This window comes from Puma concolor, chromosome D4, assembly GCF_028749965.1.
Source record: "Puma concolor isolate L17-30 chromosome D4, mPumCon1.1.hap2, whole genome shotgun sequence".
Taxonomy (NCBI): Eukaryota; Metazoa; Chordata; class Mammalia; order Carnivora; family Felidae; genus Puma; species Puma concolor.
In genome coordinates, this window is record NC_141679.1 from 70891208 (window position 1) to 70905532 (window position 14325).

Genomic DNA, 14325 nt, shown 5'->3' on the forward strand with positions numbered 1-14325 from the left:
TGCTAATTATCATTAAGCGCGATTTTATTACAGCTGGGACCACATGCTCTCTGGAACACATTAGCAATTGTTTACCAAAAGCCATGGGAGGGATGGGGAATCCCCTAATGAAAAAATTCTTCAAAACGAGCTTTGTGAAAACCAGCTAGCCATCACAGGAGGGGTTCCATCTATGGTCCAGCTCCCCCAGGGCAGGCCCTTGGCAACATGGACTGGGGAGCATGGGCACCTGCTAGGGACCAGCCTCTTCTTTCTGCTTCCGTCCAGAGCACAGCCCCCATTAGACATGCTGATGGTACTGGAGGAACAGGTGGAAAAACCAGAACAGCCAAGACTCTGGAGTTAGACACCCCAGCCTTCCAAGCCCAGCCGACACCACCACTTCCTGTACGGAGACTGAGTATGTTTTTTTAGAAATAATAATAGTTGTTACTTTTTATCGCATCCTTAGCATGTGCTAAACAACGCACTGAGCATTTATCTCATCGAACACTTACAACCAACCCATGAGCTACCCAATTTAGAGCTGGGGAAGTAGAGGGCACAGAGAGGTAAAGGGACGTACCACCTGAGGTCACACAGGAAGTGAGTGACAGACCCAGGATTTAAAGTCTGCCTCTGTGTGGCTAGATTGCTTCTCAGATCTCTCCTAGCTCTGATGCCATACTATACGGAAAACAAGCCCCACACATAGACAGCACTTTTTCCAAACGCTGTACAGCTGTTCAGAGAACAAGCTCCTGAGTGAGCCTGTCGGATTCCAATCAGGCTGAACCATTTACTGTGCACTAAGCTCTCTGAGATCTGATCCTTCATCTACACAGTGGGGATAACAGTTCTGTGAGGTGGGGCACATAAAGCATGTGCCACATACTAAGTGCTCAATTAAAGGTTTCCCTTTGTAGTGATTTCCTGTCTGATCTGGCTTCCTTGAGCATCCCTCCACTCTAGCAGCTGTGGGAGACATCTCCTCCACCCCCCCCCCCCCCGCCATAACCTGGACTGTTACATTACTTTCCACACTCTAGGGCTCCTTGGGGGGCAGTGTGGGGAGACCGAAGAGGCAGGGCTCCATGTACCCCACCAGCTCCATCACAGAGCAGCTCTGGTGTTCTCTCTTCTGCAAAAGATATTAGTTACAAAGATGGTTTCCTTACTCAATTTCTAGAAAATATATAAATGAAGTGTGTAGATACTAAACTTTAACCCTAAGATTTCTGTGTTCTCCATTCCTCATGCTACAGTCCAACTCTACACCCTATATACCCACTTCGGGCGGTAACAGTGGTACAGGGGTTCTGGTACAATCTCTTCTCTGTCGTCCCTTAGGTCACCTTGTGCACTAAATCCTCCTGCGGATCTTGTGCAGAGCAGCAGCACCTAGTAGGGCTGACCCAGCAGCTGTGGGCGGGGCCCCACTTAACATGTTCCTCAGGCCACATGCAGGTGGTGAGGGTATCACCCTTGGAGAGACACTCCTCAGAACGACAGGATAGTGGGTACTTCTCACTCAAGTATTTATAAACTTCTTAGTGAAGTTCAGTGAACAGCATGTAAGGAAGATCTTCTGTGGGATTCCCATATGAATAACGAAAGTGGAGGCAGCTGAGTGGAGGGGGTTTTCTGGAGCACGGTTTCAGAACCACAGTCAAGCTCTTGTTCCCTCTTTGGGAGCCCACAGTGCCTCCTTGTGGACAATCTGATCAGGGACAAATGGTGCGCACTGGAAGGACTTCCATCGCCTGGAGACTCTCCCAGGACTCTGTTGCATTGCTCAACTCAGGGAGGCCTGTTTCCCTGTGCTACCTGACACCTTAGGAACTTAGTCTGCACTCAGGCTGTGACCTTCTTGGAACGACCTTCCCTCCACACTTAATCCCACCCATTCTCTATCAATATATCTCACCCCAGAGGACCTCCAGGAACCCCCTTACCTCTAGTTCCTACAGAGCATACATCCTACATAAGGAAAGCTTGTCCTATCTTGGTCTTTAGTGGTTTCTGGGACTCATGATACATCCCCCAAATATTAGACCGTAAGCTCCTTGGGACCAGAAACCCTCCCTTCCCCTCATTGTGCTCCTGATCTAGTGGTTTCGGCACATGGTAAATACCTAATATACGCTTGCTGAAATGAATGAAATACCTAATATACGCTTGCTGAATGAATCAATGCCTCCATGGTGCCCCCCCCCCCCTTCCCATCCCCTCCAATGCCCAATACAAATAAAACCCATATTCTGTAACTGGCTTTTACCTTCTCCTTGTTTCAATTATTTTGGAGAGGGTTTTAAAATGTTGAGTTTTACAGTGTTTAAAATGTATATTTCAATTTTGAACTTAAGCCAATAGAGCCTCTTGCAGGACACTGGAAAAAAGGGCTATTTCTCTTTGTAGATACTCAGTATATATCTATCACTTCTACCCAAGTAATTAGATTATTCCTACTCTCTTACCCAGCTTTCATTTCCACACAATAGGGAGCTATATTTTGTTTTCCAGGGTGGGGTCAATTATCATCACCTTTCACTTGTGGGTTTTTATTTTCTACTGTTGTTCAGATACACACTGCTCTAATAATCTATTTTATTTACATTCTATTCCTTATACCATCATAAACTTTTCTTTTGCTTAAGTCTCTTCACTTTGCATTCTTTCCTGTTTCGTGTTCACATTACTCAAGCTTTCCTGAGTCAATATGCGATCACATGCATTTGACAAACAAACTTCTTAGTTTTGCTTCTGTGACTTTTCCCTTGCTATGGCTGACTTGTGCTTTTGAATCTGATCTGGGACTCTTTCCTAATTTGTGAATCCAGACTGTGTATGTTGTCGTTAATCATGATCTATTTTCTTTTATTTTTTTTAAGATTTTAATTTTAAAGTTTATTTATTTTGAGAGGGAAGAATGGGGGAGGGGCAGAGAGCGAGAGGGAGACAGAGAATTCCAAGTGGGCTCCACACTGTCAGAGGGGAGCCCACTCAGGGCTTGATCTCATGAACCATGAGATCATGACCTGAGCCAAAATCAAGAGTCAGACGCTTAACCGACTGAGCCACCCAGGCACTTCTTAAAGATTTTAATTTTTCTAATATTTATTTATTTTTGAGAGAGAGAGAGAGAGAGTTTGTGTGTATGTGTGAGCGGGGAAGGGGCAGAGAGAGAGGAAGGCACAAAATCTGAAGCAGGCTCCACGCTCTGAGCTGTCTGCATAGAGCCTGACGTGGGGCTTGAACCCAAGAACCATGAGATCATGACCTGAGCCAAAGTTGGATACTCAACTCACTGAGTCACCCAGGTACCCCTTAAAGATTTTATTTTTAAATAATATCCACACCTGACATGGGACTTGAACTCACAACCCCAAGATCAAGAGTTGTATGCTCTACTGACTGAGCTAGCCAGGCACCCCCTATTTTCTCATAACGGTCTACTTTAGGCTTCTTTGTGCTCTTCTGTTTAATTGCATGAACTCCTCTTCTTCTACTTCTAACAAATGTGGAAGATAAACACATTCCATTTTCACTCTGTTAGTGATCAATACAACGGACTTAAAAGCCAAATCTCCTTTGTTTCTGCCCTGTTCTGTGGGGGCTCTGCATGTGTCTTTGTCAATGGTCTCAATTCTGTGATTCGAGGCCCCTCCTGGGGAAGGACGACAGGGTCTGACTCTGTTCCTACTCCTGTTCACACAGGTCCAGGGGACTTGGGCAGGCCAGCCACTCTGCCTTCCTGGGATGACACGACCTGCTCCGAACTACGGAGGGGGTCTGCTGGGGTCAGGGATGGCCTTCTCCACCACCCCTCCGGGGCTCACTCACACTGCCTCTCCAGCACCTTCTCCTGCTGTGTGTTTCAAGCTTTTGTGTTGGCAGCTAAATACGCTCAGAGTCCCTCCTCCTCGATTCCTGACATGATTCTCCATGACTACCGAGTGTTACTAGATAAGAGGGTGAGGTAGAGTTCAGCAATAGCTGTGGTCCTATCCCCTGCCTTCCAGGCCTGCTCTGCCACCCTGCCCTCGGAGCTCTGCCTGTGTTCCCACCATGAGCTCAGGCCGCCTGGTGACTCAGATGACTCAGCAGCCACTGAGCAGCCCATCGAGGCATTGAGGCCCGGGCCCAGGCCTCAGCCCTCATGGTCTCTTACCTCAAACTGGATCAGCACTGTCCCGCTTTCAAGGCCCTTCTTTAGCTGTTCCATGGATCCCTCCAAGGTGTCCCCACCCTCCGGACAAGTGGGGAAAATGGCCTCTGGGAAAAGCGGGTTCAGTTCATCTTCAGATCTGATGTCAGTGAATGAGTGGACAGCTGTAATGGACAAGAAAGAGGGTATCTGGCAGGGGCAGAACACTCTCGCTGATCCGTTTCCTCAAAAAAAATTATACTTATGACACCTGAATGCAGATAGTTTAAAACAGCTAATTAAGTGATTAAGCACATGGTAATCATTTTCACCAAAGACACCACTTCTTGAGTGATTCAGTGAGTGCTAATTATACAAAATGACATACTAATCTTTCTGGCTAGTTTTAAATGATGGCGTTTTGTACTCAGAGCCTTTTGACAAAGGTAGGAGAAAGGGAAAGAATGTTCTCTCTGACCTGGTTATTCTTCCACCTATCTCTTCTCTCCCCCACTTCTTTCTCAGGTCCTTTTCATTTACTCCCTTAAAACATGCATTTTTCCTGGATACACTATGACAGCACTGTCCCACGGAGTCCGGCAACCTCTACCTCAAGGACATTTTTAGGTAGGAGGCTCCTAAATACATTTATTACTAAATGTATCTAGTCCTAACACCTCCCACGGGTTTGGTCCTCCCTCTTCAGTACAAATTCTCCCTTCACATCAGACTTGTATGGGTAAAGACAAACCAAGTCCCCTCCCAACCCTACCCCCCACACTAACTTCCTGTCCACTCTCACATGCCTCCTTCTGTCCGTCGTCACTTTCTTCTCTGATCTCCCAAAATGGAAACTTTGGGATCATCTCTGAGTTTTCCCTTTCCACCCAAGGAAGTCACTCCCTTACTCAAAAACCTTCAGTGGCTCCCCATTGCCTTCAGGACAATAAGAAAGGAGAAGGAGAACAACGTCTGCATTTGCCCACATTGTCGAACCGAATGCTGGACCAGCTGCCACGGTCCCCATTTTACAGATGAGGAAATCGACCATCAGGCTAAAGAAGTTGTCCAAAGTGTCCAAAGCGTCAGACTCTTCGGGGCAGGTGGAGGCGGGAGGACACAAAGGAGTCCAGTCAGTCCACATCTCTCTGATCCGAAACACCACATTCTTTTCACAGACCAGGGAAGCGTAGCTCTTCTGCTGTTTTGTGAGGATGTGATTTGTTTTTTTTTTTTTTTTTTTTTTTTAAATTTTTTTTTTCAACGTTTTTATTTATTTTTGGGACAGAGAGAGACAGAGCATGAGCGGGGGAGGGGCAGAGAGAGAGGGAGACACAGAATCGGAAACAGGCTCCAGGCTCCGAGCCATCAGCCCAGAGCCTGACGCGGGGCTCGAACTCCCGGACCGCGAGATCGTGACCTGGTTGAAGTCGGACGCTTAACCGACTGCGCCACCCAGGCGCCCCAGGATGTGATTTGTTTGATCTGCTACTCCCTGTGCTGTTTATTTTTCTTTCATCAATTCATTTTTACTTCTATGTTTACTTTTATTTGAGAGAGAGCAAGAAAGAGACAGGGAGAGAGAGAGAGAGAGACAGACACGAGCAGGGGAGGGGCAGAGAGAGAGAGGGAGGGAGAGAGGGAGAGAGAGAGAATTCCAAGCAGGCTCTGCACGGTCAGCGTGGAGCCTGATGTGGGGCTTGAACTCACGAACCTCGAGATCATGGCCTGAGCGGAAATCAAGAGTGCCAACCAGTGGCACTGCCCTTTTATCTCTAAGAGTCTACAAACATCCATCTTCTGCCTCTCAAACCAGTGCCAGCTTCTCAAACCGGGCTGGTGGAGGATTCCCCTCCCCGGCTGGCCAGAGTACTGAAGTGCTGCCCCCTGTGGTGGCCAGCATGCCCGGGGGCATCGTGTGAGAAGGCGTACCCCCAATCACTGGATACCTTGGTTTCCTGCCATGCAGCCTTCACAGTCATGGGCCGAGGGGCAACTTAACCTCTCCGGACGAGGTTTCCTCATTCCCTCACTTGGAGATGTCATACAGACCCTACAAAAGTGTTATGTAAAGCAGTTTACACAGTGCAAGGCCCTTTGCTGGTGTGGCACAGACATCAGCTACTATCACTCCTGAACACCTGCTGCGGCTGGGCGTGGCATCGGGGTTCAGTGGGGATGGGCCAGTTGTGGGGGGGGGGGCGGTGGGGAGGGATCTGGAGTGATCCGGTAAGGCCTCCCAGAGGAGGAGGGATGAGAGCTGGCAGGGCACAGCTCTGGGCTTGGAGATGTAAGGGGACAGAGGGAAAGCAGGTGTGCGGGGGTCTAGGGCTGTGCCTACATCTGTGCTGCCGGAACACAGATGTGTGGCCAGGGCTTTGAGTCACACATTCCATTCACCGTCAGTATTTTAGAACTGGGCAGAAGGATTCAAGGACTCGGCTTACTGTTTAACAACAACAACAACAACAACAACAGTAATGGTATTCAACAGAGGCCATCCTTCAAGCGCCTACCAGGCATCAGGAAGCATCCTATTGCTTTCCAAGGATAAGCATTTCATCTTCAAAAGAACCCCGTGATGGAGTGATTTATTATCACCCTTATTTTACATCAGAGGGAACGGAGGCACAGACTGGGTAAGAAGGTCCCTCAACCCAGGAGAGGTGGAGGTAGGATCACTCTGAGACAGCCAGGCTCCTGCCTGACTCTACTTTACTGACTTAAACAGAACCTGACCCTTTGCTCCCTGACCCCAAATGCAAACATCTGGCGGGCGGGGGGGGGGGGAGGGGAGGGCGCAGGCAGCAAAGAGAGGTGCAGGATGTGGGGGAGCCAGCCTGGAAGAAATCAGGGCTCAGGTCCTGTACCGAGGGGGTGGGTAGGTCCCACCTACTTCCAGAGGACTGGCCAGGAGGGGCTGGGCCCCCCGTGGGCAGAGCCTCACATTTCTCAAGTGAGAAGTCCCATCTCCTGGTTCTTGATTTTCCCATGTTGGCTACAAGGCTCAACATTTTCTTGTTTTTAAAAAAAAATTTTTTTTAACGTTTATTTTTGAGACAGAGAGAGACAGAGCATGAACAGGGGAGGGTCAGAGAGACAGAGGGAGACACAGAATCTGAAACAGGCTCCAGGATCTGAGCTGTCAGCACAGAGCCCGACACGGGGCTTGAACTCACGAACCGCGAGATCATGACCTGAGCCAAAGTCGGACGCTTAACTGACTGAGCCACCCAGGCGCCCTAGGCTCAACATTTTCAAAACCACAAAATGGGTCGGAGAGGGCCCTGCTTTGCGAAGGCCCCGCGGTTCCTCTCCTGTGGTGGCAGTTACCTTTCCTCCTGATCACCAGGGCCAGCTCCCGCGTGTGGGACTCCCGGCTGGCTTTGATGAACATCACCACTTGGTCATGGGTGTGTTCTGAGATGTCCCGGCCATTGATTAACACAATTTGATCCCCTTCGTTCAGCTTAGGAATGCAGGTGTCCGCCTGGGTGGAGAGGAAAAGCGAGTTTCTTCAGTTATCATAACACAATCCTCAAGGGTAGAACGCAGATGCTCTCGGAGCCCAAACACTTAAGACCACGTTCAAGTTCTTTTCTCCCTCGGGGACGACTGCCACTATGTTTATATCCACTACTAGGCTGACATGGTCGCTGGTTGTGGGATTCGAAAAAGATGCTGGTCACAACGTAAGCTATTGCAGCATTTTCAGAATAAGGCTACGGCAATTACTGAAGCCCCTTCTCTCTGGTAGCCAACCTTCACTTAAGTACTGTAACGTACTGTGAGGCTCCTGATCTTTTGTTTTCTTGATGTGCTGTTAGAAAATGATCTGTCAGTTGAAAGTATTGGTCTATCTTGCATCGGAGAAACAATGTAACACCAAAGGCAGAAGCTAGCACGCAGAGAAGCAGCACACTGGCTAGTGTAGGAATGGAGACCCTCTAAATTCAAAGAGGCCATAACAGTAAGAAAAAGTAAACTACAGGCTTAAGGACCACTTAAGAGTAAAACTTCCAAACCGGTACTTTCTTAGGAGACACAGCGACTCTTTGGTGCACCCTGTTCTAGAAAAAAAGCAAATGCTCTCCCGAGGAAGCCGAGACAGAAGGCAGAGGGCAGAGTGGTGGTGGTGGGATGGTGGGTCCATGTGCCCAGAGTGAGCAGGACAGCAAACTCTGTGCCTCAGTTTCCTTTTCTTGAGAGTACTGCTACATTTTAACGAGCACACCGATCACCCAGAGACCTCGGTAAAAATGCAGATTCTGGTTTAGGAGGTCTGGGGTAGGGCCTGAGATCCTGCATTTCTTTTTTTTTTTTTTTACGTTTATTTATTTTTGAGACAGAGAGAGACAGAGCATGAACGGGGGAGAGGCAGAGAGAGAGAAGGAGACACAGAATCGGAAGCAGGCTCCAGGCTCTGAGCCGTCAGCCCAGAGCCCGACGCGGGGCTCGAACTCACGGACCGTGAGATCGTGACCCGAGCTGAAGTCGGACGCTTAGCCGACTGAGCCACCCAGGCGCCCCAGATCCTGCATTTCTAATGAGCTCCCAGGTAATGCTGGTGCTACACTGACCAGCAAAGTTCTGGGAAAAAAAACATGGATTCCATTCTTTCTTTCCATCTCTATGCATGCATTTACACACACTCTTTGTTGCTGGCAAAGAAGCAGGACACAGAAACAGAAATGTTAGATTCAACGGAAAAAAACATGTAGGAAATAATGAAATGTGTTAACTTACAGGTGACTCTGGGTTTATCCTTGATACCACAAGAGGCATCTTTTGATCCACTCCTCCCTATAAACGTGTTAAATTAAAAACAACAACAACAACAACACTTGAATAGCTCATAGCAACAAAGACTTGCAGACACAAGAGGGGCTCATACTTCACTTTAACCTATTCTAATCCCAGGGCTTGGCACTCTTTCAGCACACAAGGTTCCTGACCCCTTGGGGTCTAGTGGGGTAACCAGAAGCCTGCTCAGAAGCCTCTCGCTGCCATCACGAACTAAAGGTGTGCTCAGGTGTGCTTCCTTTTACAAAATGTAAACGTCCCCAGAGGGCTCTGCACGCACAGCCTTGAAGTGCTGTTGGAAAGGGAGCTTTCCGTGTAGCAGAGAAAAGCTGTAGAGACAGTCACAGGCTGTGAGGGCAGGGCCTCAGCAGGGTGCTGGGGTACAGGAAGGGGAGTGCCTGGTGGCAGCTGGGGCTTGGGCAGCAGGGACCACCTGCCCTCATTCTGCTCTAGAGCAGGGGTTAGTCAGCTTTGCCAAGGGCCAGAGGGGACATATTTTAGGTCTGGGAGAGAGGCCTCTGTCACAAGTGTTCAGCTCTGCCCGAGTGCCAAAGTAGCTGTAAACCGTTCGTAAATGAATGGGTATGTCCGTGTTCCAATGATACTTTATTTGCAAAAACAGATGGGATGTGGCTCGTGGGCCACAGTTTGCAGACCCGGCCTAAAAGCAGGCAGAGATGGGGAAAGGCTCTGTAAATGTTCCTCCAACTTGAACTGTTATTCTCTCTCACTGGCTTTAGTGATGCCGACAGGCTCCCTGAAAAACCCATCTTCTGGAGGCAGGTCTGCTTGCTGACTGTGTGTCATCTCCGAGCTTCGGTATACGCATTTATAAGATGGGTTCAAAAATACCAATTTCCCCGATTATAAGAACGCTATAAGGTGATATAAAGAAGTGCACAGCAAACACCAAGAACACAGTAGGTCCTTGGTGTCAGGCAGCTCTGGGGCCATATTAGAAAACTCCCCAGTTTCCTTAGATTAGACTGAGGCACGCAGCACACCCCTGGGGGAAGTTTAAAAGCCACCTAAAGACTGCTCCAGAGCATACAACTTCCTTATAAAGACACACAACATACCTTAAGATTAAATCCAAATTTTCCATCTTCGTCTGGCGTGATGCGGATCAAAACTAAGTAGCCATCACCATTATCATTCTGGAAAACGTTGCAAAAATGATCAACAATGTTACTTCTCTCTCCAGCTGGTGGTGAGGAGATATCTTCTTTTAGTTCTAACTACTTAAACTGCCCGAGAGGTGCCTTACGGCACAGGGAATCCTGGTTGGGTCACAGGACCCAAGCTCACCCACCTTGTCACAGTAGTACTGGCTGGAGTCCTCGGTGGAGCCCCCTTTGGTCACCCTGTGGAAGGCCTCTATGAACTGCTGATCGACGCCATCTGTTGAGCAGGAGCCTGGAGCGTTTGAAGATGGAGATACAGAACTGGATGACTTCTGGGTCAGGCAGCTTTGTGCTGGATTGTTCTCGGATAGACTCCTTCATCATGGGGAAGGAGGAGATATCTTAATAACTGGATTAACATTGTAGCAGAGCAAGCATTACTGGCTGTGGGGGCCTGGCATCCCAGGGCTGTCATGAGTTCCTGCACGCTCAGAAGCGCTCCAAAGGTCAACCCCAGGGCTCTGGCCCACCTGGGGTCCACTGGCTGCCCTTGCCCTCATCTGGCCTAAATATCATCACCTTTAGTTTTGGGGATAAGGGGCAGGAGGGGAGGGAGGATCCAGGAGCTGCTGAAAACTCAGCTCCCTTCCCAGCTGCGTTAGAAGGTGACAGGGAAACACGCCTGGCTACCCTGGTGGTTTAATTACCGGAGCTAACTCAGATGCATGTCTCCATTCCTTCTGAAAGCTTTCTCCTTCCATCTCATTCCTGCTGTTAGCTCTGCTTCAGTAGGACTCTTGGCTACCCCCCAAAAATGGGACTAACACTGCACATTCAAGACCATTTATATTAATCCTAGTTTGCATTATTTGCCTGTGACCTCCATTAATTGTCTCCAATGATATTTTCCTTTTTTTTTTCTCCAATCAACGTCCTCCCTCATCTTAGAGCTACACGGCCCAATATGGTAGCCACTAGTCACCTGCAGCTATTCAAATTTCAATGAAGATCTGGAAGTTCCTTGGTTGTATCAGTCACATCTCAAAAATGCTCAAGAGCCACATGTGGCTGGTGGCTCCTGTTTTGGACAACACAGTTACAGAACATTTCTATCATCACAGGAAGATCTCCTGGAAGTGATGTCTTAGAGAATTATAGACTGCTAGAATCAAACAGACCTCTGCAGTCCTCTGGTCCAACTCCCATTTCACGGATGAAGAAACTGGTCTAGACAGCTGACTGACTTGCCCACGGACACACAGCTTTCCCCTCACTTAACATACAGAAGCAGGTGGACCTGGGTGCCCGAGCATCTCTTTCTTCTCCAGGCCATGCCACGTCTGCTCTTAAGACTCCTTCCTCCCCACCCTCACCTCTCTAAGCTCACAGGGCCACAGGGAGAAACCATCTCAGCCGTCACCGTGTAGGACACTTGACTTCTCTGCATCACGCACACCCACACCATCCCCCTGCAGAGCCACATGCCTAGCGAGTGATGCCTTAAAATGCCTACAGAACGTAGGGTTTTCCTTACCTTCTACAGACTCTGCCACATTCTAACCTCATACAGATTTAAGTCATGAGAGAGGTGAGGAGACAAGGCATTCAGTGACACATAGTACACAAAAGACAGTTCCTGCTGTCTCTCACTAAAATTTTCTCTTAAACCCTTGTCTGTGGATTTTTCATTAAATCAGGGCTCCTCTGTTCCCTAGCAAGTTCAAATGATCTTACTTTAAATTTAAAATCTGTGTCATAGTCACACAATACTTCACCATCTCAACTTATGTGAATATAAAAATTCAGTGACAGAAATAACAGCTATATGCAAGCGAAGAGTTTGGCCTTATGGCTTTCGAGTTGCTGGGTGAGGGAAGGGTGCTATGGATGGCAAGGCATCTCAGACACAGGATATTTGGAAGTGAAGCTGTATACCAGTGGTAGATTTTCAGACTGAAATGAAAGAGACTTTAATTGAAACTTAAAAAAAAAAAAAGTTCCCCCCAAGTAGGGTAACTCAGCCAGTTTAACATTTACAAGAGCACCCCCTAGTGGCAAGAAGCGCAGCTGCTTGGCAGCTGCTAGACAAAAATCGAGCCAAACCCGGTTTAGGAAACACTATTTCCAGTTCTAGGGGTGGAGCTGAACCCTTAATATGAAGTTGCAAATAGCATACACTCTTCAAATGTTTGGAAGGCTCTAGAGGGTGACAGTGACAGAAAGGGTGAAGGGCATATAAACAAAAAACCAGAAGAGCCAGGTGACAGAGCAGAAGAGAACAGACTAATTTCAGTAAAATTCTAATTTTATATTCATTATATTTAATTTCTACATTTTGAATGTGTGGCTTGCATCATATAAAGTTTTAAAGTATTTTTCTTTTTCAGTATAAAATGTAACCGTCTACCTAACACAGCCCACAGTGCTAAAAATAATATATTCAAAGTCATTATGTGCCCAATCCTATTTTCTAAGTAGGGATGGAGGTTACTTTTAGAGAGCAATTTATTAAACATATGACAATTTTTTTGGCTGATCAACTATGTACAGACGTTCCCTGTAGGCTGCTGTAACGTTCTGCTCAGCGTGGAGGATGGACAGACAGATGGTGAGGAGGACATCAAACGAGAAGTAATGAGAAGGTGGCAGCTGGATACAGCACACGGAAGCCACGAGCGAAGATGCCAAACCAAGCGGGCTTTCTCCCTCCTTGGGGCAGGATGTGAGGTGCTACTGAGGGAGAGCCCAGTGGATGAGGAGGGATGAGGGGAGCTGCAGGGGGTGGGGGCGGGGAGGACCTGGGTTCCAGGGAAAGGAGTGAAGAAAGGGGTAGGATGAGCCAAAGCAAGAAGACAGTGTGGGCTGATGAGGCCAATAACTGGGGAGGGAGGGAACAGTAGAGGTCTGTCCCTGAGGCAGGAAGGGGGCACTTGTCAGAGGAGGGGGGGACACAGAGGAGACTGCCACTGTTGTCTGGAAGCCAGAGCAGCCTGGGAGGGACGGACCACCTTCGGCTCCCTGGGGAGAGAGGGGACAGGGACAGACTGGCTGACAGGCAGACCAAAGGGTATTCACCCTCAGGAACCAGAAGCTTCAAAACTGTAAATGCCAACGACAGGTATCAGAAACAAAAGCCATGCCAGAATTCATTTGTGAGAAGAGAAGCGATATTAAAAAAATTAAAACTGCCCACGAAAGACTCTCGTGTGACGCTTGTATACGGCTCTTCCCTAAACCCTACAAAAGGACAAGGACGTCCACCCTAAGCCTGTTAAAGCAAGCGAAGCAGTGCTCCATGGAGGGTTTCCCAGCTCTGAGCTACCAGTGAGGTGGTGTCTCTACGGGGGTGGGACAGAACAGGGGCCATTTGGTGTTGTGTTTCTCTCTGGAGTCTAGGAGCTTCTTGAGATTGGAAGAGACCTTCGTCCTCTTTCTCTTCCTCTCCTAGTGCACGTAACACTCGGCCGGGCATGCGAGTGCTCAGGTAAGACGCTGAATGAACAAAGAAGAAAACCACCTTACTCAAGTACCCGGGACTGACTGAATTACTCTAGAAGAGCACAGATTTCACCCAGTCACCTGGGAGCAGAGGTGAAGAGATGGGCTACACAGTTCTCAGCTTCTGCGAGCTCAGAGCTGCTGAGAATATCACATTCACAGGAGTCCCCTGAGGATCTTGTTAAAATGCAGACTCTGATTCAGCAGGCCTGGGGTGGGCCTGAGGTCCGCATTTCCGGCAAGCTCTCAGGAGATGCTGATGTTCCTGAGCTGTGGCCAAAAGGGGAGTTATGAAGGGCTAGAAGAATGCAATGTGTCCTTTGAATAAAATTCCTGGAGAAACTGTCCACATGGATTTTATCTTTACATCAGATTCACAATAACAAATGGAGTCCTCTTTTCAAGTGTGGGTTTTTATGATATAGAGACGTTCTTCACACGATACTCTTATCTCTGTAATAAAAGCCAAGGGCCCAAGATCAAAACTAAACTGAAGAAATTGCTGAAGTGGCTCAGGGACTCTGGTACAGACGTGTTCCCTTCTGGGCTCTGCATTTCTTCACTAATGAAATCATGGGTCATGCGTCTGTCCCCCACCCCAGGCTGCCCCCTCAGATACTAAGACATCTCAAAGGCCAGAAAGCACTTGTTAAAATTCAGCTAATTCATGCTTGAGTTCTCTGATGAGAGTTTCCTGCCAGAGGCCCTGGCCCTGCAGTAGCCCCAACCACACGGCTGTGCTCACGGATGACAGTTCACCCAAACTCGGCCAAG

General features: G+C 48.3%; 1 protein-coding gene across 8 annotated transcripts in view; it reads right to left on the bottom strand.

The window, feature by feature from the left end:
* Positions 1-14325, bottom strand: part of PTPN3 (protein tyrosine phosphatase non-receptor type 3) — a 149016-nt gene that overhangs the window by 23282 nt on the left and 111409 nt on the right. For 7 of the 8 annotated variants that reach the window (XM_086683672.1, XM_086683673.1, XM_086683670.1 and 4 more), the window contains 5 exons: positions 10242-10428; positions 10009-10086; positions 8873-8929; positions 7460-7616; positions 4151-4311 (listed from right to left, as the gene is read on the bottom strand). In XM_086683672.1, coding sequence (XP_086539798.1) covers positions 4151-4311; positions 7460-7616; positions 8873-8929; positions 10009-10086; positions 10242-10428 — 640 coding nt within the window. The remainder of the gene's footprint in view (positions 1-4150; positions 4312-7459; positions 7617-8872; positions 8930-10008; positions 10087-10241; positions 10429-14325) is intronic. The other variant, XM_086683671.1, reaches the window with a different exon arrangement.